This window comes from Camelus ferus, chromosome 4, assembly GCF_009834535.1.
Source record: "Camelus ferus isolate YT-003-E chromosome 4, BCGSAC_Cfer_1.0, whole genome shotgun sequence".
NCBI classification, from domain to species: Eukaryota; Metazoa; Chordata; class Mammalia; order Artiodactyla; family Camelidae; genus Camelus; species Camelus ferus.
This window is the reverse complement of record NC_045699.1, coordinates 7866223-7890615: the sequence shown is the minus strand read 5'-3', so window position 1 is coordinate 7890615 and position 24393 is coordinate 7866223. Positions and strand designations below refer to the sequence as shown.

The following is a 24393-nucleotide window of genomic DNA, read 5'->3' as shown; positions in this document are numbered from 1 at the left end:
TTTAGGCTTTGCAGGCAACATAGTCCCTGTCACAACTATTCACCTCTACCACGGTGGCACAAAAACAGCCACAGGTAATATATAAACAAACAGGCTGTGTTGCCTGTGTTCCAATAAAACTTTATTTAGGGACACAAATATAAATTTCATATAATTTCCATGTGTAACAAAGTATTATTTTCCTTTGGATTTTTTGAACCACTTAAACACATAAAATTTGTATGAAAACACAAAAGACCCTGAATAGCCAAAACAATCTTGAGAAAGAAGAATGGAGCTGGGGGAATCACAGTCTCTGACTTCACACGACACTACAAAGCTACAGTCATCAAAACAGTATGGTACTGAACAAAAACAGACACACAGATCAATGGAACAGGATAGAAAGCCCAGAAGTAAACCCACACACTTATGGTCAATTAATCTATGACAGAGGAGGCAAGAATATACAATGGAGAAAAGATAGTCTCTTCAACAAGTGGTGCTGGGAAAACTGGGCAGCTACCTGTAAAAGAGTGAAATCAGAACATTCTCTAACACCATATACAAAAATAAATGCAAAATGGATCAAAGACCTAAATGTAAGACAAGATATTCTAAAACTCCTAGAGGAAAACATAAGCAGAACCCTCTCTGACACAAATCATAACAATATTTTTTGATCCATCTCCTAAACTAATGGAAATAAAAGCAAAAATTAACAAGCGGGACCTAATTAAACTTAAAAGCTATTGCACAGCAAAGGAAACCATAAACAAAATGAAAAGACAACCTACAGAATGGGAGAAAATATTTGCAAAGGATGAGACCAACAAGAGATTAGTTTCCAAAGTATACTAACAGCTCATACAACTTAATATCAAAAAAAAAAAAAAGACAAGCCAATCAAAAACTGGGCAGAAGTCCTAAACAGACATTTCTCCAGAGAAGACATGCAAATGGCCAATAAGCACATGAAAAGATGCTCAGTATTGCTAATTATTAGAGAAATGCAACTCAGAACTATGAGGTATCACCTCACACCAGTCAGAGTGGCTATCATTAAAAAGTCTACAAATAAATGCTAGAGAGGGTGTGGAGAAAAGGAAACCTTCCTACACTATTTGTGGGAATGTAAATCGGTGCAGCCATTGTAGAGAACAGCATGCAGGTTGCTTAAAAAACTAAATATAGAGTTGCCATATGATCCAGCAATCCCACTCCTGGGCATATATCCAGAGAGAAGCTTAATTCAAAAAGATACATGCACCGCAATGTTCACAGCAGCATAATTTACAATAGCCAAGACATGGAAGGAACCCAAATGTCCATCAACAAATGAATGAATAAAAAAGACGTGGTGTGTATACACACACACACACACACACACACATACGCGCATGCACACACACACACACACACACACACACACACACACACACTGGAATATTACACAGCCATAAAAATGAATGAAATAAAACCATTTGCAGCAACATGGATCAACCTAGAGATTATCATATTAAATGAAGCAAGTCATACAAAGACAAATATATGATATCACTTATGTGGAATCTAAAAAAAAAATGATACAAATGAACTTAACTTACAAACCAGAAATAGACTCACAGACATACAAAACAAACTATGGTTACCAAAGGAGGGGGCAGGGATAAATTATGATCTTGGGATTAACATATACAGACTATCATACATAAAATAGATAAATAACAAGGACCCATTGTATAGCACAGGGAGCTATATTCAGTATCTTATAATAACCTATAATGGAAAAGAATCTGAAAAATTAATGAATAACTGAATCACTGCTGTACACATGAAACTAACACAACACAGTAAATCAACTATAGTTCAATAAAAATAATTTTTTTAAATTCTTAGCTTGTGGGCTGAACATACAGGCAGTGAGCTGTATTTGACATGTGGGCCATAGCTTGCTAGCCCTGATCTAGATGAATGACTATCAAACTTTTTTGATCATGACCTGCAAGAAACACATTTTAAAAACCACTACCCTACACACACGCACACACACACACAGCTGCAACAAAGGGTTTATGAAACAATACTCAGCTGCACTACATGTGAAACGGTTATTTTCTATTTTAATACTGGCTACTAATGGACATCAACCCACGGTCTGAAAAACAGCAATCTTGCTTTTAGTTAAAATTGCTATCGAGAGAAATAACATTATTTGCTCAAACACACACACACAAAGTCAGTGGGAGAGCCAAGTCTATAGAACTCAAGCATTTCACCTTGCTTTTCAGAGTGTCCTGACCTGCCAAGACGCCTCACCACACCACATCGTCTCACCACTCTCATCAGGTCACATCCAACTGTCCAAGTATCGTCTCTACATACATGTGTTCTCCCAGTTTCAAATTAATGTCACCTGAAGGACCAAATAATCCTAAGGTGTTTCATACCCATTATTCAAAAATGATGGGTAAAAAGGGAGAAAGGAAGCTTTGACGTATGCATCTCTGTGCATCGGGGCTACACTGTCCACCACAAACTCCACGTAAACACCTGACAAATATTTGCAGAGTGTATAAAATAAAACAAGGAGGAAAAGAGTAACAGCCTCCAAATATCAAAGTACTGCTGCCTGATATGTGACTCATAAACATTTTAAGCATATATTTTTGCAGTAATTATATCTAAAGCAATTAACATTATCAGGGAAAGTCCTACACATCTAAATAAACGGAGTCATATTGTTTTGTTTCATTGAAATAGAGTTATATTCCTGCCTCACATCAAATATCTGATACTCATGGAAATTTTGACAAATATGATACGAAAATGGAAATTATGACAAATAAGATCAAAAGTGTTCTTTGCAACACTCACCATCACACAAAATATATAACGATGCAGCAAAAGAGACTAGCAAAGGGTTTTGATTTACTTCATAATTTATGACTTACTTCTGCTGCAACAAATCACAAGGCAAAAGAATATTTTTATCAAGGTTTTGAAAATCAATGGGATAAAAAGTCTTTGAAACTTCCAGGAAACATGGATCACTTAACCTTCGAAAGTGTGTCAGAGCCCAGCTCTATTTTTCTCACTGCGTTTTCCAGGAGCAGACGCAGGTAACCAGGTTGTAAATCACTGGGTTTCCTGTTTTCATTTCCTTGAGCTCCGTCTCCTTTGCACTTCAACTTGCACCAACACACCTACCTTTAAAACACATATCCCAACACTCAGTGACCATCTCCATCCTCCGGTATCTATCTAAATCCCCCTCACTCTCACCTATCACCTCTACAGGACTTGGCAGCTGATCTGATTAAGTGACCCAAACATTCCTTAGGGATCTGAGCCCCTGGCAATCACATCATCCTCATTCCAGGGTGGCCGTGATATGTCCACTCACACTTAAAACTTGCGGTCACTTGAGCACCACTCATATTCAGTCTGTTGTCACTGTGTAAGAAGCAATCCTACCTCCTCTAGCTGATCTGGGTCAAGATGGTAGAGTCTATTCCAATCTGCTGGTCCTAGACACAAGAGTCTAAAGTGAACCATTGGCAACCAGAGCTTGCAGTTAAGTTGTACCCTTGCTATATCCCCTGTGGAAAGGCTGCACCCACTCTGGGACCAGGACTACTAACCCTACAGAGCTCAGAGGTGCAGGGGACAGAAGCACAGTGCTCCCCAGTGGCACCCTGTGAGCTGCAGTCAGCAGGACTGCTTCTGTTTCCACCTCCTGCTTCCCAGGCTCCTGTATCCTTTCTACTAGGGATAGAGAACCATATGGAAGTTCCCAATTTGCAGAGTATTTCCTCTGGGCTGGAGCTTCACTCATGCCTTCTGAGGACCATTCTGGCCCTCCAGACGCCGGCTGCCTCTGGATGACGCAGCCTGGGATACAACCAGCAGATGCCCAGGCCCAGGCCCAGGCCCACACACATCTCCCAGCAGAGTAAGACCCCTGTTCTGGTGCTGTGTTGCACACGATTCCATACCTGCAGATCAGGGCGTCAACTGGTAGCACCAAACATACACTACATCGCCAAGTAAAAATGATTAATTACACTACATGCTAAATACAAAAAATAAATAAGACACAATTGTACCTTAAAGGAGCTCACAGTCTAAAGAGAATCAAATACCCACAGTAATGTCTTCCTTCATCATTACGTACATACTCATAACAAGAATATACAAATGCTTTAAGGTGCTAGTAAGCCAGCATCACAAACTCTTAATCATAATCACTGAAAACAGTCAAGTCACACCAAAACTGTGTTTATATGCTAAATATTAACTAGTTGGCAACAGCTAATAATATTTGTAATTTCTGAAATTAATTGGCAAGATTTAATAAGTTTAGTTCTGCTTTTATGAATCCCAAATTTTTACAGTTATATTTCTAATTCTAAATTTTACAACAAAATACTGCCCATATTGCTATTTTTAAGTCATATATCTAAATCAAATTCAAATAATAATCAAATTACTAAATCAATACTTATTACCTATGCAATATTTATTTAAAGATTACTAAATAATGCTTTTATATTTTCAGATTCAACCTAAATAGGAAATTTCTAAATTGTCTAATGGTCAGGTTTATTAAGCTGGCTTCACTCAAATAAGTAATGAGCTGAGAATATAAAGCAAACTCATATGAACCATTTCAAAACCATGCAAACTTTCCAAAGCAGGATAAAAAATCAGACTAACTTTAATTCAGAGTAATTTTCTTCCTAAATACCCAAAGCGTAAGTATGCCTCACATTCTGACAATGGTCTTGTTTAGAAGGAAGAGATCTTCAACTCACCTTTGCACACCATAAGGCCTTTCCAAAATAGGCTCTCTGAACGGAGGAGGAATGTGACCAAAATAATCAGGGTAAGCCACCTCAGAATATTCCGGGACAGACTTTGTACTTTTCACAATCTCAATATAAAGGTCCGAGTCATGGAGTGTTGGTCCGTCAGGGACGTCGACGGGTGCCTGCTCCACGGATGAAGTCGACTCGGTGTCTTCATCATCCTCGGGTTCGATGCCAGCACAGCAAAGCTGGCCGAGCTGCACTGTTCTTCCCTCAAACAGCACGTTCCCACAAGAAGCCACGTGCGGACAGGCTTTATTGCACGTCAGGACGGTGACAGGGAGGCCGCAGTCCTTCTTCACTCCTGCGGCAAAGCCCGGGGCTGTCTGAGAAGGAACACTCTGCAGGGTAATTCGGTCCAAGGCCTTCACGATATCATTGCTCAAGCCGTGGACCGAGAGGGCAGTTCTGTTTTGATCACCTAGCTGCTGCGGTAATGTTCTGTCACTCTCTTTAATGTCTTCTTTCGCCGGATCCACACAGGCAGGTTTCTTGTTATCCTCGTCCCCTTTAGGAGACACGGTCGCCTTCGTTACAACCCCTTTTCTTAAATTGCCTGAATTCCCAGATGCTTCCTCTCCTGCCGTGGGAACAACAATAGGACCACGAACCTTTCCCTCAAATACAAAAGGCTTTGGTTCTTTGGAGATTAAATCATAGTCCTTTGAAAATAAAAGAATATGATTAATCTATTACATTAACAAAATTGTATATTAACAAAAATGTATTAACAAAATTAAGACATACTCGTTTTATATGCTGATTCGGAACCCTAACATGAAAATTTTAAAGATGGAAAAAACAGGTTATGTTTTAATTTTGCTAATAAAAGACAAAATGTTTAATTACAACAAAATTCATTACACTATTTTGCTTTTTCTATTGTAAAAATAATGCCTATACAAAATAGAAATATGGGAAATTTTAGAAACGTATTGAGACATTAAAACCATACAAAATCCTATTAAACGAACCACAACAGCTAATGTTATTCATCAATTCAACAAATATTTACTGTTGGTTTTAAGCCAAGCACTGTTTCAGGCACGTAAGACCCAGCAGTTAAAAACAAAACAAAACAAACAAAACAAAAAACCCCACAACTCTTCCCTTTTGCAGCTTACATTCTACTATAGAAAGAAGGGAAAGGACTGTCAATACAAAAAGTAATAAACGTGACAAAAAAATATATTTTATGGAATGTTGGAAGGGTAGAGAGTTATAGCAAAAAGAGGGAGAAAGGAGTAACATGGATTGGGAATGCCAGGGGGAGGAGATGTAGGTGGCAACGTTAAATGCCATTAATTACAGACAGGAGTCAGAGATGGTACCAAAGTGTCTGCCTGAACAACTGAAACCCATCAGGGTTTAACTCTGGAATGTTAAGTTGGAGCTAGTCACGTGTAGACAAGGACGTAAAGCAGGCAGCTGGGCATATTTGTCTAGAATTCAGAAGAAAAGTCTATGCAGAAGATATAAATTGGACACTCACTCACATACAGACTCTACTCCCAGCCATGAGGCTGGAAATTATAAGCAGAAAGAAATAGAGAAGAGGACAAAAGACTGTGCCTTGGGGTACTACAATCTTAAGAGGTTGAGAAGATGAAAATGAAACAACAGGAGACAGACAAGGAAATGGAGAAGGAAGAGCCAGGCTGCAAGATGAAAGCCAGGAAGGAAAAGTGTCCTGCACAAGTGAAGAATGGATGCTGCTAACAGATCAAGCAGTCTTTTCTCTTTTTATACTTTTAGACATCTTTTTGGCCTATAGAAAACTTTACCAAGGAAATAGACTGCAACTGATTTAGCCTTTATTCTACTGGTGGGCATATAATCCTTTATAGAATAGTTGATTAAAACAAAGGTGAAAAAAATGAAATAAAAAACAATCCAAATGAAGGCAAGAAAAAGACACAAAGATATACAGATGAAACAAATGAAAATACAAAATAAGATCTCATAAATATAAATCCAAATATATGAAAAATTACATGTAAGTGAACTAAATGTTTCAGCAGTTAAATGCAGAGACTCAGATTTGAGTTTTTAAAATCCAGCTATACGCTGTTTAAAAGATAAACATCTAAGGATACCGAAAAGTTGATGAAGAGATTTAAAAAGATACCAGGCAAGTAACTAAACTTAATGTAACTGCATTAATATTATTTTAAAAACCTTTTCGCCTTAAAGCCATAGAGATAAAAACTAACTTCAATAAAAGGTTCACTTAATAAAAAAGAGAAGTCAATTTACATTTATGTACAATAAATGATAAAGCCTCCAAAAATATGTAACAAAAACTGACAAACCTGCAAAAACAAATATATTTGCAATCATGGTTGAGAAATTTTTAATATACTTTTCTCAGTAACTGACAGCATAGAAATAAAAATCCATAAAGACAGAAAAGAACTTCTCAACACAATTAATAATCTTGTCCTATTAGGCGAATATACAGCTGTGCTTAACTGCAGAAGAGTTCTCTTCTAGGACAAAAAAGCAAAAACAAAAGTTGACCATATTCAAAAGCCATAAGACTCAAAAATTTCAAAAGATTATAATCATATAGAATATGTCCTCTCAGCCTACATGCTAGAAATCAATAAAAAGATAAATAAAAATTGGAAATTAAAAAGTGAACTTTGACATTACTGAGGACTCAAAGGAAAAAACTCATCATGGAAATAGGGCTTCAAAACAAAGTGAATGAAAGCATTAAATATCAAAACTTGTGTGATGCAAGTAAAACAGTAATTAGAGGGAAATTTGCAGTTTAAAAAGAGAAATACTGGAAAAGAAGAAAGGCTGAAAATTATGTGGCCTATCTTAAGATGATAATATAAAAAACAAAAAGAGAGAAAGAATGAAAGCAGGAAAAATCAAGACATGGCGCTGTAAACATATCATTTAGAAATATGGGGATTAACTTCAAAAACATCCTGAAAGTTGACTCCAGGAAACAGCAGGTGGGAAGCGGACTACAGCTTTTCCCTTAAACTATGTAAATGATTAAACTATGTAAAACTGACTCCTTCAACTCTGTCCATGTATAACTTTAATAAAAAGCCAAATTAAAAAGAGGGGGGAAAAACATAAAAGTCCATAAGGTTAGTGTCATTATGCTACCACAGATGTACGAAAAAAGAGCCGTGAAAATGCAGAATTTTGACACTTCGAATATCTGCCCTCAAGAAACAAAAGCAGCTAAAACTATAATTGTCACTGTCACATCTGTCATAATCATAGTTAAAAGCATGTGTTAAGGTCCTCTCAGAAAGTCTGTTGATAATTACTTTAACAATTCCTTATGTTGCCTTCAAATGCACTCATTTTGCCGCCATCTGGCCATTGGTTAGTAGCTTTAACACATCTGGAAACAAAGTGGGCTGCTGTTCAGGATACAAACACACACATCAAGTAATTGTGAGCTTCAGTGGTTGATGTTGAAGATGACATGTAAATTCAAGTGGAAAAAAGTCATAATCAAGATTAATTTTATTTACGTTTAATATCTCATAGTCTGCCTGCATTTTGATATGATGATGGCTGGAAAAAATTCTTCCAAACACTTCCTCTATTTAGAACCAACCAGTATTTTTAATTCTCAGAAGTGTATCACTTAAATATCGCTGCCTATATATACTTTCAACACACTTCAAAAAATAAGAGACTGAAGTATTTGAATAGTTCATTCCTCTGAAACTTAAAAATAAGGAAGTGTCAACACAATGACTTTAGAAATGATGTTCCAATTATGTACATAAAAGACAATGTGCTATTTCCCATAACATATGCTATACAGAGCTAACTCTTCAACTTTAAACTTTGTGGCAAAAGAAAGAATGCATTAATAAATACATACTGTCTGAAATACCTGAAGGAACTTTTTTTGCTTAAGCACAATAAAAAGGGGCACTCACTTGGGGAGACTTTTCAGAGCTCTTACACTCAGACACACCTGTCTCTACCATCTGACGCCAAGTCAGCCAAAAGTAGGAGCCTGTTCTAGTAGGAGCCAAACTAAAGGACAAGTTAGCCAGCTGTTCAAAGGTGCCGAGCAGGGAACCATCAAGGGTACCCTGTTCTGGGTGATGAACTATCATGCAAGCATACAAGAGCTCATCGTCACAGTCTACAAGAAAGAACTGACCCGTGAAAGAGTGAGAATTAAAATCCTGGCCTTGACATCTATTAAGAACCTACTCTTCTCCATCCCCACTTCAGAACTCCTACAGTTCTTAATCACATTATATAATCCTCATTTGTACACAAATACTGAAGAAAACAGTGAGTTCTTCACACAATAATCAATGCCTTTCCCAAATCCCTTCCACAGTACTTTTTCTAATTTGAATCAGCAGTATCTGTTACCTCTGAGGTTTTATTTTTAAATAGGCCTTAGCTTGGCACAAAAGTGTTACAGGAACAGCCAGATACCTTCTGTAGGTTGCATGAAAGAGAATCACCCTGTATCCTTCTCCAATGCCTCTGCCTATCTGCTTCTTTTTCTTTTTGACAAACACCCGCTCCTTCATTCCTGCCCTCTTTCTACTATCCCTGATTTCAGCACACCTTCCAACATGCCCCAAAGAACTGTGAAATGTAAACATTCGCCAGCAAGTATTTCTTTATTTGTATTTCTCACATATAGCTTCACATTAAAGTCTTTTGCTTTAAGCAACTAGGAATTAAGTATATAGAACTTGGGTGGGGGGGACACAGGGGCTTGCAGCAAGAGCTAAATAAACCTGAGATTATCTGGTCCAAACCCTTTATTTTAGACTTTAAGATCCTGGATAGCTTCAGGGACTTATTTAAGGATCCCCGAAAAGTGAGCAGCAGAGTGAGAGGAGGAAACTAGATCTACTACTTGCCATCAATTCACTTTACTTGCTGGGTAATCAAGCTGAAAAATTACACTCTAGGAAACAGACGAAGGTAAAAAAAAAGTTAACAAGAAGTCACTCTCCTTCTGAAGCGACTAAGATTTAAAGACTCCAAGTTGTCCTCCTCTTTCCCCGACACTCCGTGATTATACGGTAACTCTCAGAACAAATAATTCCTCGTGTATAGACAACACTTCTAATTCAGCACTTTCTCAGCTCTCGTCTCCCCTTAGCTGAATGCAATGGATAAAAAAGGCTTTAACTTGAGTCTGAAATGCCATTTTAAAGATTATTTTTTAAAGAGAGTAAAAACCTGTATCAACTAAAGTGATAAACCAAAATGATGAAAAAATACAAAAAGGCGAGTCCAAAAATTAAATGACCTTGTCCCCTCATTTTACAGATAAGCAATTTACAGCTCAGAATGTTGAAGTAATTGTCTAGTCTCACTCAGAAAAGCAACACTACCTCCATTTTTAAGACATGAAAACAGTGATTATAGGTCTGGGGAAAAAAGAACACTTTCTTAAAATGAGTTAAGATGCTGAATTTTCTATATTTATACCTGAAAATCAGCAACAAGCTCAGGGAAAAGGTGTTCATACATTTTAAGCTCTTCTACTGTTCGTCCTGGTTCTTGCTGGGGCTTTAGTTTGTTAATATCCGTTTCAATATCATCATTCTGAAATAATAAAAATGGCATGTCACCAATTAAGAAAAACATAAAATTACAAAATACAATGTCAGGTTTAAAGATTTCCCAATTATTAATTAGAGGTACATAGAGAACAATCACTGCATAAAGACTGTACTAATTTCATTGTAAGTTAAAATTTGCTTGCATTTTTTTTTTTGGTTGTTGTATTGTTATTTGGTTGTTTTGTTGTGTTGTGTTTTTGTCGAAGGTTATTCCAATATAACATGGTATCCGGGCTCCTCAAGATAGAAAAACTAACACTAAGATTAAAACTAAAGAGCACTCCCCTCAATCTCCCTGTCATTATCTTGCACATATTAAAGGGCAGTAAAACTTAATAAAGCTAAATCGAAAAACATAAGTATATGATGGCAGCGGTGATAATCAAAATAACTTTTACTGAGCAATGAAAATATGTGAGGCACTACGCTAAGGATTTTACCTGTATCATCTTACTTAATCTACATAAGAATACTATGAAGTAGACAGTATCATTACCTCCATTTAATCGAAGAGGAAACTGAGGAACAGAGAGGTTAAGTGGCTTGCAAAGAGAGGAGCCAGAATGTAAAACTAATGAGTGATTCTAAAGCACGCACTCAACATAATGCGCTGCCCGCCTCAAGGGAGGCTAATGGTGATCACGTGCTCTTACGTTCCATGGTCAGTAAAGTTCCCTTAGAAAAACCCAGCATCACCATTCACTCTGTTTTTCAGGGGGAAAAAAAAATTGAGAAGTGAAACAATGGCCAGAAATGATGTCCCTGTCCCTTTGGGGAAAAAAAAGGGGGGTAAATTTAAAGAAACAGGACCTCAGAGAAACAGGACAGGTATGCGGGATCAATTTGATCTGTACTTGTTCAAAGCGCTGATGCGCACTGTGAATGAAAGGCAAGTGTCAGTTTACCTAGAGTCCAAGCTGCTCTCTAGGACCCTCAACAGCTCTGGCCTCACACAAACAAAAACCCATCATTACCTTCCTTGATGGCTAGAGAGATAAGACGACTTGCTAATTTTCAATGGGTAGTCAATTTTAATTTTAACATTTATCTTAATATCAGCTTAAAGTACTTATTTTTCAGCCTTAAATTTATTCTACTAAGCTTCAATCCTTAAAATGTCTTATATACATGTATCTGATATTTATATATTGTCATATTAATTTGTCATATTATAATTATTGTCAAGTAATTTTAAAAGGAAAAATATTACTGTATTTCTCGTTTTTCATATTCAGCAATTTAGCTCTTATTTCTTCAACCAATAGAAAGATTTTCTCCATTGACATAAAAATAGACTGGTTTTATTCAGAGTATCTTATTAAATATTGTCATTGTGTAATTATTATTACATAAATATATAATTTCATATATCCTTAAATTATGTATTAATGAACCCAAAATATGTAATTTTCTTGATTAGCATGTATTAAAGCGGATAATGCTTTCAAAATAACAAAAAAATTTTCAAAGGTATTCCTTTCTCTAAACATACTAGTTCAATATTCAATATTATTTTATGAAACTATATGTAGCTTTACACAGTGGCTATTTAAAAATTTTTAAATATTAAAAAATAATATTTAGTATTGCACAGCGGTGAAGAAAGCAAACATTCACATCAGACTGCTTTATTCTGAATTTTGGCCCCACCTCTTACAAGCTACACTGATAACCTTTCTGTGCCTGTTTTCTATCAGCCCTGTAAAGCAGAGGTAACACCACCACCTACCTCACAGAATTACTGTGAGGATTTAATGGTTACTACAGGCATGCCAAGGTTCAGGTGCAGACCACCGCAATTAAGCGAATGTCACAATAAAGCGAGTAGGATGAATTCTGGTTTCCCAGCGTATGTAAAAGTCATGTTTACACTATACTGTAGTCTATCAAGTATGCAATGGCATTATGTCTAAAAAAATGTAAACACCTTAGTTAAAAAATATTGATAAAAAATGCCAAGACAATTACAATAGTATTATCAAAGATCACTGATCACAGATCACCATAACAAATGTATTCATAATGAAAAAGCTTGAAATATTGTGATAATTAACCAAAATGTGACACAGAGACATAAAGTCAGCAAATACTGTTGGAAAAATAGCACCGACAGACTTGCTCAATGCAGGGTGGCCACAGACCTTCAATTTGTTAAAAATGCAGTATCTGCAAAGCACAGGAAAGCAAAGTGCAGTAAAACAAGGTCTGCCTGCATATGTGAAGTGATGGACCGGCACAGGATTAAGTGTTCCATAAATTCAACCTATTATTTCTTCTTCTTATTATTATAACTGTGGTGTTAAGGTAAATGGGGGTATGTGAGCAATCTCAAAAACCCCAATAAATAAGGTTACCAACATTCGCATTTTTTATAGATATGAATGTCATAAAAGACAAAAAAAATCTGTAGAAATGTTCTAAATTAAAGGAAACTTAAGAGACAAGATAATTAAATGCAATGCCTGATGCTAGATCCTATACTGAAGAGGGGGAAAAAGCCTTACAAAGGACATTATCAGATCAACTGGCAGAATGGAATGCGGATGGCAGATGAGATAGAAATGGTGCAGCACTACAGACTTATCAAGTTGATAAGTTATCTAAGAGAGTTACAGTCAGTCCTCTGTATCTGCACGTTCCATGTCCTCAGATTCAACCAACCACAGGTTGGAAATATTAAAATATAAAAAAAAAAAAATTCCAAAAAGTTTCAAAAAGCAAAACTTGAATTTGCGGCAGGCCAGCAACTATTTACACAGCATTTACAACTATTTACACAACATTTACTTGTTTTAGGTATTCTAAGTAACCTGGAGATGGATGACTGAAAATATATGGGAGGATGTGTGTAAGTTATGTGCAAATTTTATGTCATTTTATATAAGGAACTTGAGCATTTGCGGATTCTGGTATCCAAGGTGGGTCCTGGAACCATTCCCTCTAGGATACTGACAGATGACTGACTACATCACTATTCTTAGGAAATATAATCTAATGTATTTAAAGGTAAAGGACCATGATACATAATACAGGTAACTTATCCTCAAATGATTTTGTAAAAAAATGTTAAGTATTTATTCATGCATACAGCACTGACAATTTCCAAGCAGCAAAACTAGAATCATTCTTATAAACTCCTATTGAGTTCTGTTTCCTGACCAATCTCCATCTTTACATCTGCAATGATCACAATAGATATTTTTAATGCGGATCCTAAGCCATGAAGAATAAATTACATTCAGCATACTTTGTTTTTAATAGACATGGAAATATACAGATCATAAAAGAAAGGTTTCTATCAAAATATACTTTAAATTATAAACTTAATATTAATCTAGGCAATTGTACACCTCTATGAACACTCACTCCCCAAAGAATCCAAACGGTTGATTTTAGTATACTTTCTGTTATGTAAGGAACACGTTCCATACAGAATATAAATTCTCCTAGCCTGGATCCTGTGTTTTCACCTGAATCAAGTCCAGCACCAGCAACTCACAGTTACCCAACATTTTTGGCTTTGAACATGACAGCCTGCACTGTTTCTCTTCTTGGTCGTTTCTTGAGGCCAGGAGGCATCCTGTCTAGATTGGCTACTTTGACAATTTTGCCAAAGCCTGCCTTGGTGATCACATTTGGTGATAATGAAACTGGTCCTATGTCTGCTATGAAGATAGAAATCTCCTTCCAGTATCTCAGAGTCTATCTCCAGAGAGTCAAACACTCGGTATACCCCAATGGTGATGTAGCATTTCAAGACAAAAAGGTCCAAGCTGACAGAAGTTTAGTGAATCCCCGCCACCCCCAAAAGGCACTAAACACTTGAAAAATGAAGGAGTTAATCAGACGTTTTCCTACAGATACTAAAATGGTCCCCTCTACCACTTAATAAAGCGAAATACCAAGTATCTAGCCATCTGGAAGTGCTGTGAAATCCTGAAAACTCACCTGCCACTTAACTTCTCAACATTAACACGGCAATAATTTTTTACCTTTTTGCAATTCAGTAACGATTTTTGTCCATTTCCTCCAATTAACTGAAACCTAAGAATCATTACGTAAACAGTAATTCTTACCAAAAAGCCATCAGTTCTAAGATGACTTCCCCACCATTTTTGTGTCCCCAGAAGACTGCTGAAAGAGGAAAAGGTTGCCACTTCAGAGTCTCAGACCACTTCCCTGCAAACTGAGATTTCCTTAGACTTTAACATCTAAGTTAGAAAAGTTAGACAAAGTCTTCTGGTCAACCAGTGCAATCAAAGCAACATTGTTTTCCCCTTCAGTAGCTTAGTATCCACGGTCATCCACGATAAAAAGATGTGGGCAAGACAAATTAAATCTACCAATAGCTGTATCTATTTACCCAATTCTTGTTTTACAACTGTGTGTACAATTTATAAAGTTGACCAAAGACTGGAATTTATACCAACCTTAAAATTTTGATCTAGGTCATCTTCAGTTTCGGTTTCATTTTCAGCTTCTAAATCAATATCATCGTTGTCATCACTTTCATCTACTACGTCATCCACTGTGATACAAAACGTGCTATAAGTAGGTCAGAGGGAAGCACTCTACAACATGCACATCCAAAGGCAGAATGTTATACATAACACTGGAATTTCAATCACCAAAGGTAAAGTAAATGAAATTTCCTTATAAAAAATGCCTCTAAGGTTGTCCCAGGTGCTGAAAACCCTATGAGATAAAGTGAGAGTGCTTTAAAGTTTAGAAAAGCACTCTAAAAATGCATGGGTTTTTTTTTTTTCACTAATGTTGTCAAGTTTCCAAAAATTAATAATGTCTTATGTTGCAACAGCCTGTATGAAACACCTTGTTTCCTATTTTATGATAAATTTCAATAACGCCTTTTACTCCCCCTTACAATTCATTTCTCATTTATTTCATGCACTGTGTTGTGTGCTGGGAATTTTTTAAGAGACGTGTAAATATATTCCCTACCCTCAGGGAGCTCATGAAGTTAAAGAGAGAAAAGAGCAACAATATAAAAGATATACATTAATGAAGGCGCATAGCATACTTAAAATGCTATGGGAAAACAAGGGGTGGAATCAATCATTGCAAACTGCTTGGGGCCAAGCTTGTAAGTGATCACTTCACAAAACAGGTAATAATAAAGCAAGATCTTGAAGAAAAATATAGCAGCTTCCTGGGTAAACATAAGAGTGTGTGAGTGTGGCTTTTAAGAAGAGGAAATGATAATGTGAAAATAAAGACTTGAGATGATGTCTTTGGAAAATGGTAAGTTAATCTTGGCTTGTGTGCTTGAAAAACTACTAAGAGAAACAAATAAAAATGAGAAAATGAAGGGTATGCTAGGCCACAAAGTTTAGGTGTTTAAGCTATGGGAGATAAGCACTGGGGATTTTCAAGAGGAGAACGGTTTAACTAACGTTTTTCAAAAGATCACTCTGGCAGGTGTGAGAAAGGAAGCATATATGTGGAGGGGGACAAATTAATAGAGGAAAAGACAGTAACTGTCTGGACCAATACAGCAGTAATGGGGACAAAGAATGAATATGCATCAGAGAAATACTCCGTGAAAGGCCACAAGGGCTGTGGATGTGGAGGACACAAGGAAAGAACAGAAGTGCTCTCTGAGGGTACTCATGTAAGTAATGAGCGCATTAAAACAAAGAAGAGGATATTTTTAAAGCCTGTTTTTCTAAACCTTTATTTTTTCACTCTATTAAGAGGAATAATTGACAAATACATATTGAAAGCCTACAATGTGATAATTTGATATATATTGTAAAATGATTACCAAGATGAAGATAATTAACAGATCCATCACCTCACACAGTAACACTGTGAGCACATTGTGTGTGTGTGTGTGTGTGTGTGTGTGTGTGCACGCATGCATGTGGGGAAAATGCTTAAGCTTTACTCTTGGAAACTTTCAAGTACACAATACAGTATTATTAACTATACTCACCATGCTGTACTACAGATCCTCAGAACTTAATCTTCCTAAAACTGAAGATCTATATGCCCTTTGATCTCATCACCCTCCCTATTTACCATTCTCCCAATCCTTGGAATCCAATGTTCTGTTTCTATGAAATCCAATATTTTTCTTCAAAGATTCTACATGTAAGTGATACCACACAGAATTTGTCTTTCTCTGGCACGCTTCGCTTATCATACTGCCATAATGGCCTCCAGATTCACCCGTGTTGTCGCAAATAGTTGCATTTCCTTTTTTTATTGGCTGAATTTTATACATATGGGTATGCTGATGCCTCAGCTCAGAGACAGAGTGGCTCGGTAGACTCCACCTTCAGCAATGCAAATAAATATTCCTGGATTTACAAAAGAATTCACCACAGAATTCTTTCAGGTTCCAAGCTCTCCTAGCATGTCTGTGGTTATTTCACTTACGCACAACTCTTCAGGAGCTTCTGTGTTGTTTAAAGCAAGATATATCTATGTCTCCATGAATCGTCCTGTTCAAGCACTTTCAGGGCTCCCACACAGTTATTTATTTTGCCCTGGTTGATCCTGTTTTTTGCTGCCATTGGTATGAAACACCCAGATGTGGCTGGTACAGCTGTCCCTTCATTCAGTTGTAACTTGTAAACCAGTGATTCCCAATCTTGTTCAAGTTACGACACTTAACCATTGATTTGATAAATTTATTTGATTTTATATATATATGAGAATCACTGTTCCTTTACCCGTTCATCCATGGAAGGACATTAAGGTAGTTTCCAAATGTTGAGTATGCAGAGATCTCTTTAAAATGATGATTTTTGAATATATACCCAGGAGTGAGTTTGCTGGTACGACAGTTCTGTTTTTAAATTTTTGAGGAACCTCCCTGCTCTTTCCCATATTAGCTGTACCATTTTACATCCCCACCAAAAAGTGTATAAGGGTTCTGGTTTCTCCAAATCCTTGCTATCTGCTGTCTCATCTTTTTGATAATAGCCATTCTAACAGGTGTAAGGTGATATCTCATTGTGATTTGCTTTGCATTTCCCTGATGATTAGTGATGTATACCATACACCTACTGACCATTTGTACATCATTCTTTGGGGAACTCTGCATGCAGAAACTTATTTGTAAGTACTTTGTTGTTTTTGATGCTTCTGTAATGGGATTGCTTTGTTAACGTCTCTTTCAGACAGTTCATTATTAGTGTAACAAATGCAACTGATGGTTTGTATATTGATTTTATATCCTGTAACTGTACTTTATTCATTTATTAGTTCCAACAGTTATCGGTAGAGATGTTATAGCTTTCTGTATGTAAGATCATGTCATCTGCAGAGATAATTTCACTTCTTCCTTTCTGATTTGGATGGCTTTTGTGTCTATTTCTGCCCTAACTGCTACAGCTAGAATATCCAGCATTATGCCAATAGAACTGGTGAGAGTGGACATTCAGCTTTTGTTTTTCTGGGGCAGTCTTTCTCTCTCTTTCATTTCTAAAGGACAACTTTGATGGGTAAAGTAATCTTGATTGATATTATTTTTTGTTTGAGCAATTTGAACACTTCATCCCACTCTCTCCTGGCCTGCAAGGTTTCTGCTGAGAAATCTCCTAGTAGGCTTATCAGGATTACCTAGCAGGTAACTAGTCTTTTTTCTCTAGCTGCTTTCAAAATCCTCCCTTTGCCTTTGATTTTTAAGAGCTTGATTATAAATGTCTTGGTGAAGATCTCTTTGGGATGAATCTGTTCGGAGACCTTTGAGCTTATGTACCTAGACAGCCATATATCTCCCCACATTTGCTAAGTTTACAACCATTATTTCTTTAAATAAGTTTTCTGTTCCTTTCTCTCTTCTCCTTCTGAGACTCCCATTATACAGAAGTTGTTTCATTTGATGGTGTTCCATTATTCACATAGGCTTTCTTCACTCTTTTTCATTCTAGACTTTTTTTCTCTGACTGGAAATCTGCCTTCAAGTTCACAGCTTCTTTCTTCTGCTTGACTGAGCTTGATATCGAAGTTCTCTACTGCATGTTTCATTTCATTCATTGTATTCTTCAGGTCCAGAATTTGTTTGGTTCTTTTTATGACTTCCTTCCCTTCACTGAACTTCTCATTTTGTTCATGCATTGCTTTCCTAGGTTCATTGAGTTATTTGTCTTCTCTACAATCATCTGAGCTTCCTTAAAATAATTATACTGAATTATTCTTCAGGTAACTCACAGATCTCTAAGTTTAGCTACTGAAAAGTTACTGTGTTTTTGGTAGTGTCACGTGTCCCTGCTTTTCCATGTTTCTGGTAGTTTTGCACTGATGTCTGCACATTGGAGGATGCAGTCAACTCTTCCAGCTTTCAGGACTAGCTTGGGAAGGGAACGACTTTCACCTGAAGATGACTGTGAGTAGCATGAAGCCTCTGTGCTTCCTTGGAAGGCACAGTGGTGGTGTCTTTATGCAGCTCCACCAGCTGAGGTCAACATCAGCACTGACCATAGGGGGTCTTCTGTTGCCAATACTATGGACGTCCTTAGGTGGCAGGGGTGGCTATGGCTACTGGGATCCTGAGGCAAAAAGATGCTGGGGTCTTCTTGTACTCCTTTTCTTTTTTTTTTTTTTGCCTATGGAAGTAAGTTCTAGACAAGGGGATCCCTCTTGGCACCTGGTCTGAACGCTTGCACTCAGAGCAGTGACAGAGCCAGCCAGGGTCCTACAATCAGGTACCTGTGGAACTACCTACCACAATGCCTGGGTTGCTGCAGCAGTTGCACTGGTGTCTAAGGTGCAAGACTATGGAGATCCCTCATAGAAATGAGGTCTGGAGCTCTGGGGCTCGCTGTAGTGACTCCAGCTGGGGGAATATGCTGCAGCAGCATGAGCCCACAGCAATAGCGCCATCCCCATAAAGTAAATGCAGCAGGCAGGACTCCAAGCTGCTCTGTCAGCTCTGAATTCGCTCTGGTGGAGACCTGGGAGACCTCAGCAACAAAGACTATAAACACCCACAGCAGTGAGCCTTGCTAGGGTTCTCCTGCTCTCCTTTTCTAGTGAGGGGAAACCCTCCTGGTGCCAGGCTGCTCTGGACTAGGGGACGGGGTGATGGAGGTGAAACACTTCCTATATTTTTCTACATGGCCAACCAACAGTTTTGAGCTCTGCAGAGTTTCTGATATTTCTTCAATGAAGTCCAGAGCTACCCCTGAGATATTTTCATCAGTTGGTAGTTGGTTATTTATTGTTTTTGCTGTATTTGCAGGGGAGATGAGCAATGGGACCTCTCACCCCTCCATCTTACTGGTGTAACCTTTTTTAACCTCTTTATTACTTCTGTTTCCAGTGTGATTTATTATAGTGAAGATTATAAACTCCTCCCCACCCCCAAGTGTCTGTTCTCCTTTCCTTCATTCTAGTCACAGAACCTCTGAGTTTCAGCTAGAGGTTATAGATTCCAGCCTCTCTCCCAGTAATTACAGCCATACAAGCTCCAGGTCACATTCTTTAAAAAGAAAATTGCCCTCTCCATTTTCTTTCATTGCCACTGTCCACATGCACATGAGGAAACCACCACAGGAGATGATGAAAACAAAAAGGACCTTTTTCCTTTGATGACCTGGTGAACAGAGCCCCACTGTCCAGGATCACCTGCTCATCTTCTGGATGGACATGTGAAAATCTTGTCTTGTGGCAGTGTAGCAAAGGGCTCAGGAGGCAGCGCATCGGGTTCAAATCCTGGTTCCTCCATTTACTAATTACTTGACCTTGAGCAAGTTACATAAGTTATTTGTGTCTCAGTTTCCTTGTCTATAAAATGGAGACACCCACGCATGGTGTTCTCATGAGCCTTAAAGGAGTTAACATATATAATGTGCCAGGCAAAGAGTATGTGCCATAAAAATGTCTGTTATTACTACTGTTGCTTGAGTGGTCCTGTACTGGGTCATTCTGTAAGAGCAGCTCAGTCTATCCTAAATAATAGTTACCAAATTGCTTTAAATTCTTTTGGAAATCAGAGCGCAAAAAATAGGTATTTATATTGCATATGCTAACCTGGGTCTATTTATGTCAACATACTAACAGCAGTTATTCATGGATAAACAAGGGAAGAACTGACATTTGGAAAAAGAACTGTTAGGGAAAAAAAGAAAGGGGACTGAATTCACAAAAGCCTACTGCAAACAAGAATGATGACTCCTTGGACAGGAAGAAGGGAAAATGTAGTCCAGCATCAGACAGAAAATATGTTTTCAATTTTTAATCAAACCTTTCAAATATTTTCCTTTATATGGTATTTTTCCTCTGGTTTCACACTCCAGATGTGAATGCCATATAGCTTAGGGTGTCTGAGATCTTCTTTTTTTATTGCAATGATCTATTCTTGTACCATCATCAATTATTACAGCTTAACCTCACAATTAAAATTAGAGAATAAAAATCATCCTTCTTGTTAGTTTTCAAAACGTCCTTGGCTCATTCACAGTAAAAACAAAAATACTTGAAAAACATAAATGTCTACCAATAGGAAACTAGTTAGATAAATTATACTCTGTACGACATAATAATTAAAAGGCATGAGTCAGCACTTTCTGTAAGGTTTTGGAAAGTATATTCCAAGGGGTTTACTTTATTGGTGCTACTGCCCCATGAATGTGATTTACCTTCCTTTAGTGTCTTCTAGCTGTTCTTGCTTTTTGTTGATACACACATATACCTACATGTATACACACATACACATGGCACACAAAGGAAAGCTGCTGAATTTTATTATCTTATAAATAGTACTTCATTGAACTTTTATTTGGTTTAAGACCAAAATCATTTTATAATTGATTTGCTCAGATTTTCTACATAAACAGTAATATCTTCAACAGACACTGATAAACTTTATCTCACTCTTTGAGTGATTAAAAACTATTCTTTCCCTGTCTTACTGGCTAAAGAGAATGTTAACTAATAATGGTTGAGAGAGGCATTCTTTCACACTTCATAACTATTCATGATACTGGCTACTAATTTGAGTTAGATAATACTCACCTTGCTTGGGAAATATTCCTGGATTCCTTAAGAAATTTTATCTGGAACTAACTAAATATTTTTATCAAAACTCTTCATGGTACTTATTAAGATAATCATTGGTTTCTTTCTTTGATCTATTGATAAATTTTAATTATAGTCTCAATATTACAATAAACTTATTTTCTTAAAGATAATCCTTGCTTTGCCAAGGTGCCCTATACATGCAAAACACTGCTCAATTCAATTTGCTAGTATTTTAGATTTTTACATTTATTTTCACAAGTGACAATGATCTATCTGTAGGTTGTTTCAGGTTATTCTTACTAGGTTTTGATTTCAGCATCATACTAGCTTCTAAACTTTCTCTTTTTTTCCCTATGCTCTGGAAAATAAAGCATAGGAAAATTTCTTGAAAGTTGAGAGAGCTAATCTATAGTCACTGCTGTTTGGTGTCTTCACTGAAGGCAACTTGACTGCATATTCAGTTGCAGGTTTTCTACTATTTAAGTCAATTTTAGTCATTCATATTTCCCTAAAATATTGTCCATTTCAATCATATTTTCAAATGTACTAACAGGAGTTATCTTTAGCATCCACTTAGATTGGCTGGATATCCTCTATTTAATTTGCCAAGAACAAATTGCCCACTAACGCTGTGTTTCTAACAATTTCTCCTTGTCATTTGCATGATTATACCTTTATCTTTGTTCTAATATTTGGCACACTTGTTATTATCTAGCGTGTAGAAAATCATCTTTGCTGTCTTGCTTTAAACATTTTGTTCTGTTCTTATACTTTGTAGGGTAGTAATAAGGTCTTCCCCAACTTTTTTGAGCTGGGATTCACAGACACACATTTGCCAATCAATCCATTTACTTTCAAGCTTTCCAACTTGTTGCTTTAAAGTTTCCAGGATGTATCACCTACTTAAAATTTTGTTTTAACCCAATCTGAGAGTCCCTTTCTCTAATAGGAGCATTTTATCCATTTAGATATCTCATTACTAAAATTGATTTGCTTGTTCTTGCTTTGTATTTGGTGCTTTCAGGATTTTGTGTATCTATGAAATTTTCTTGCTTTGCTATAGCAGCAGTGGATGGATCCCTTCAAAAAATGTTTCCAAGAAAAAACATACATAATTTTATATAAAACTTCAAAGGGTTCACAGTCTCTGAAGACCATCCATGGATTCCTATGGTTCAACAGATCCCAGCCTAAGGGCTCTGTTCTAGATGTTACTTTTACATTTCAAAACACATGTTTGGGCCACTATTTCTATAATTATCATTTTAGAAATGCAAGAATACTATGTTAAGAAATCTATGAATATATATTTTAGTCTTTGGGTAAAAGACCCAGTTTGTTATAATAATATATTATATACCACTTGTCAAAAGTTAGTTGATATATTCCAAAATGACAGTATGACATCTGTTTAACATTACATAATTAACAATTTGTAATATTATATGCAATTATTCTACCATGTCTTCTGCATTCTTGACATCTTAATTCATCACTGGGCTGGCTGGAGTAATTACTTCAGGAAGAGTCCCTGAGCGATATGCTTCTGCACCCTTGTACATCTAAGACTATGTTGCCTTCACATATGGATGGCAACTAATAAGGGTTTAGAAATCTTGAGTCAGAACCCTTTTCCTTCAGATCTCAATAGATGCTGCCTCACTGTCTTTTGGCACTTAATGCTCAAGAGAGCAAGTCTCGAGGCCAGCTTCATCAACAAATGCTAAATGCACGTTTACTATGTCTCATGCAATCTAACAGATACTGAGGATAAAATGAAAGAAAAAAACAACAGTCCTATCCTCATGGGACTTACAGGCTAGCTGGGGAAGTTAAAAAGTAATGAAGCTTGTGATAAATGTAATGCAGCCTGATATGTAAGAAAATATCAGAAGGCAGAAAGAGGGTATTTTCCTTGTGTCTATGGAGTTGCTATTAGAACCCTTCTCTCACATTTTAATTGTGCAAGCTTGTTAGTCAGTGTAAGTTTCCATTTCTAGTTCACTGACCCATCAGTCTGAAATGAGACACAAAGGGAGCCCTGGGAACAATATTACCTCTGTCTTTTTTCCCCGTGTTTGATATACTCACTGTACTACAAATCAGCTTACTCTGTCTCAGTGAGTATTCTGGACACTGAATAAAGAACGCTTTCCCAGTGTTACTACCCGCCGTACATAGAGAAGTCTCACCGGCTTTCTACTGGTTAGACCATCACGTAAACCCCCATAAACCTACATTAGGAGAAAAAGAAATTCCAACATCTCCCTGATTGTCCCTCCAAATTAGCTGCTAGTGGCGCTCACCCTGGAGCCAGAGATACTGTATTTCACAGAAAGATGAGTAGAGAGGTGGTGCTCCTCCTAAATCTATTCACGTCTCCACCATGTTTCCTGCATGTTCTATGCTTATTCTACGAGAATGGTCCTTTTAGCTAGTTTTCAGATTCAGACAAATTTTCCCTTATTTTTAAAGTCCAGTATAGTACAGGGAAATATATTCACTCTCTTGCAGTAACTTACAGTAAAAAAGAATATGAAAATGAATAGATGTATTTTCACGTATGACTGAAGCATTGTGCTGTACACCAGAAACTGATACAACATTGTAAACTGACTACACTTCAATATAATATTATATATATATATATCTCAAGTCTGTTGGTAATTTTAAAGGTAATGAAAGAAGAAAGGATTAGACCATGGTTTCACTTAGCTGTTTTAATCAAGTCTCAGACTCAGTCTTAGACTTTTAAGCCCTTCCAAGGAAATTTCTGCATAATGCATTTCGCTATTTTATGCAAACTAAACTTGTACTTCAATAATTAAATACTTTAGAAATTAAATCATAACAGTGTACTCTGTGATATATACCAAAGATAAATCTGTACCAAGGATAATACACTAATTATTAATTACTTGAAAATTCTCTTAAATCACTTACTTCAAATAATTGCTTTGAATATA

General features: G+C 36.8%; 1 protein-coding gene across 1 annotated transcript in view; it reads right to left on the bottom strand.

Moving 5' to 3' along the window:
* The window catches only part of AGTPBP1 (ATP/GTP binding protein 1), a 133237-nt gene that overhangs the window by 52280 nt on the left and 56564 nt on the right, over positions 1 to 24393 (bottom strand). The window contains exons 12-14 of the mRNA XM_032477488.1: positions 14869 to 14966; positions 10305 to 10421; positions 4797 to 5512 (exon numbers count right to left, since the gene is read on the bottom strand). Of these exons, the coding sequence (XP_032333379.1) occupies positions 4797 to 5512; positions 10305 to 10421; positions 14869 to 14966 (931 nt within the window). The remainder of the gene's footprint in view (positions 1 to 4796; positions 5513 to 10304; positions 10422 to 14868; positions 14967 to 24393) is intronic.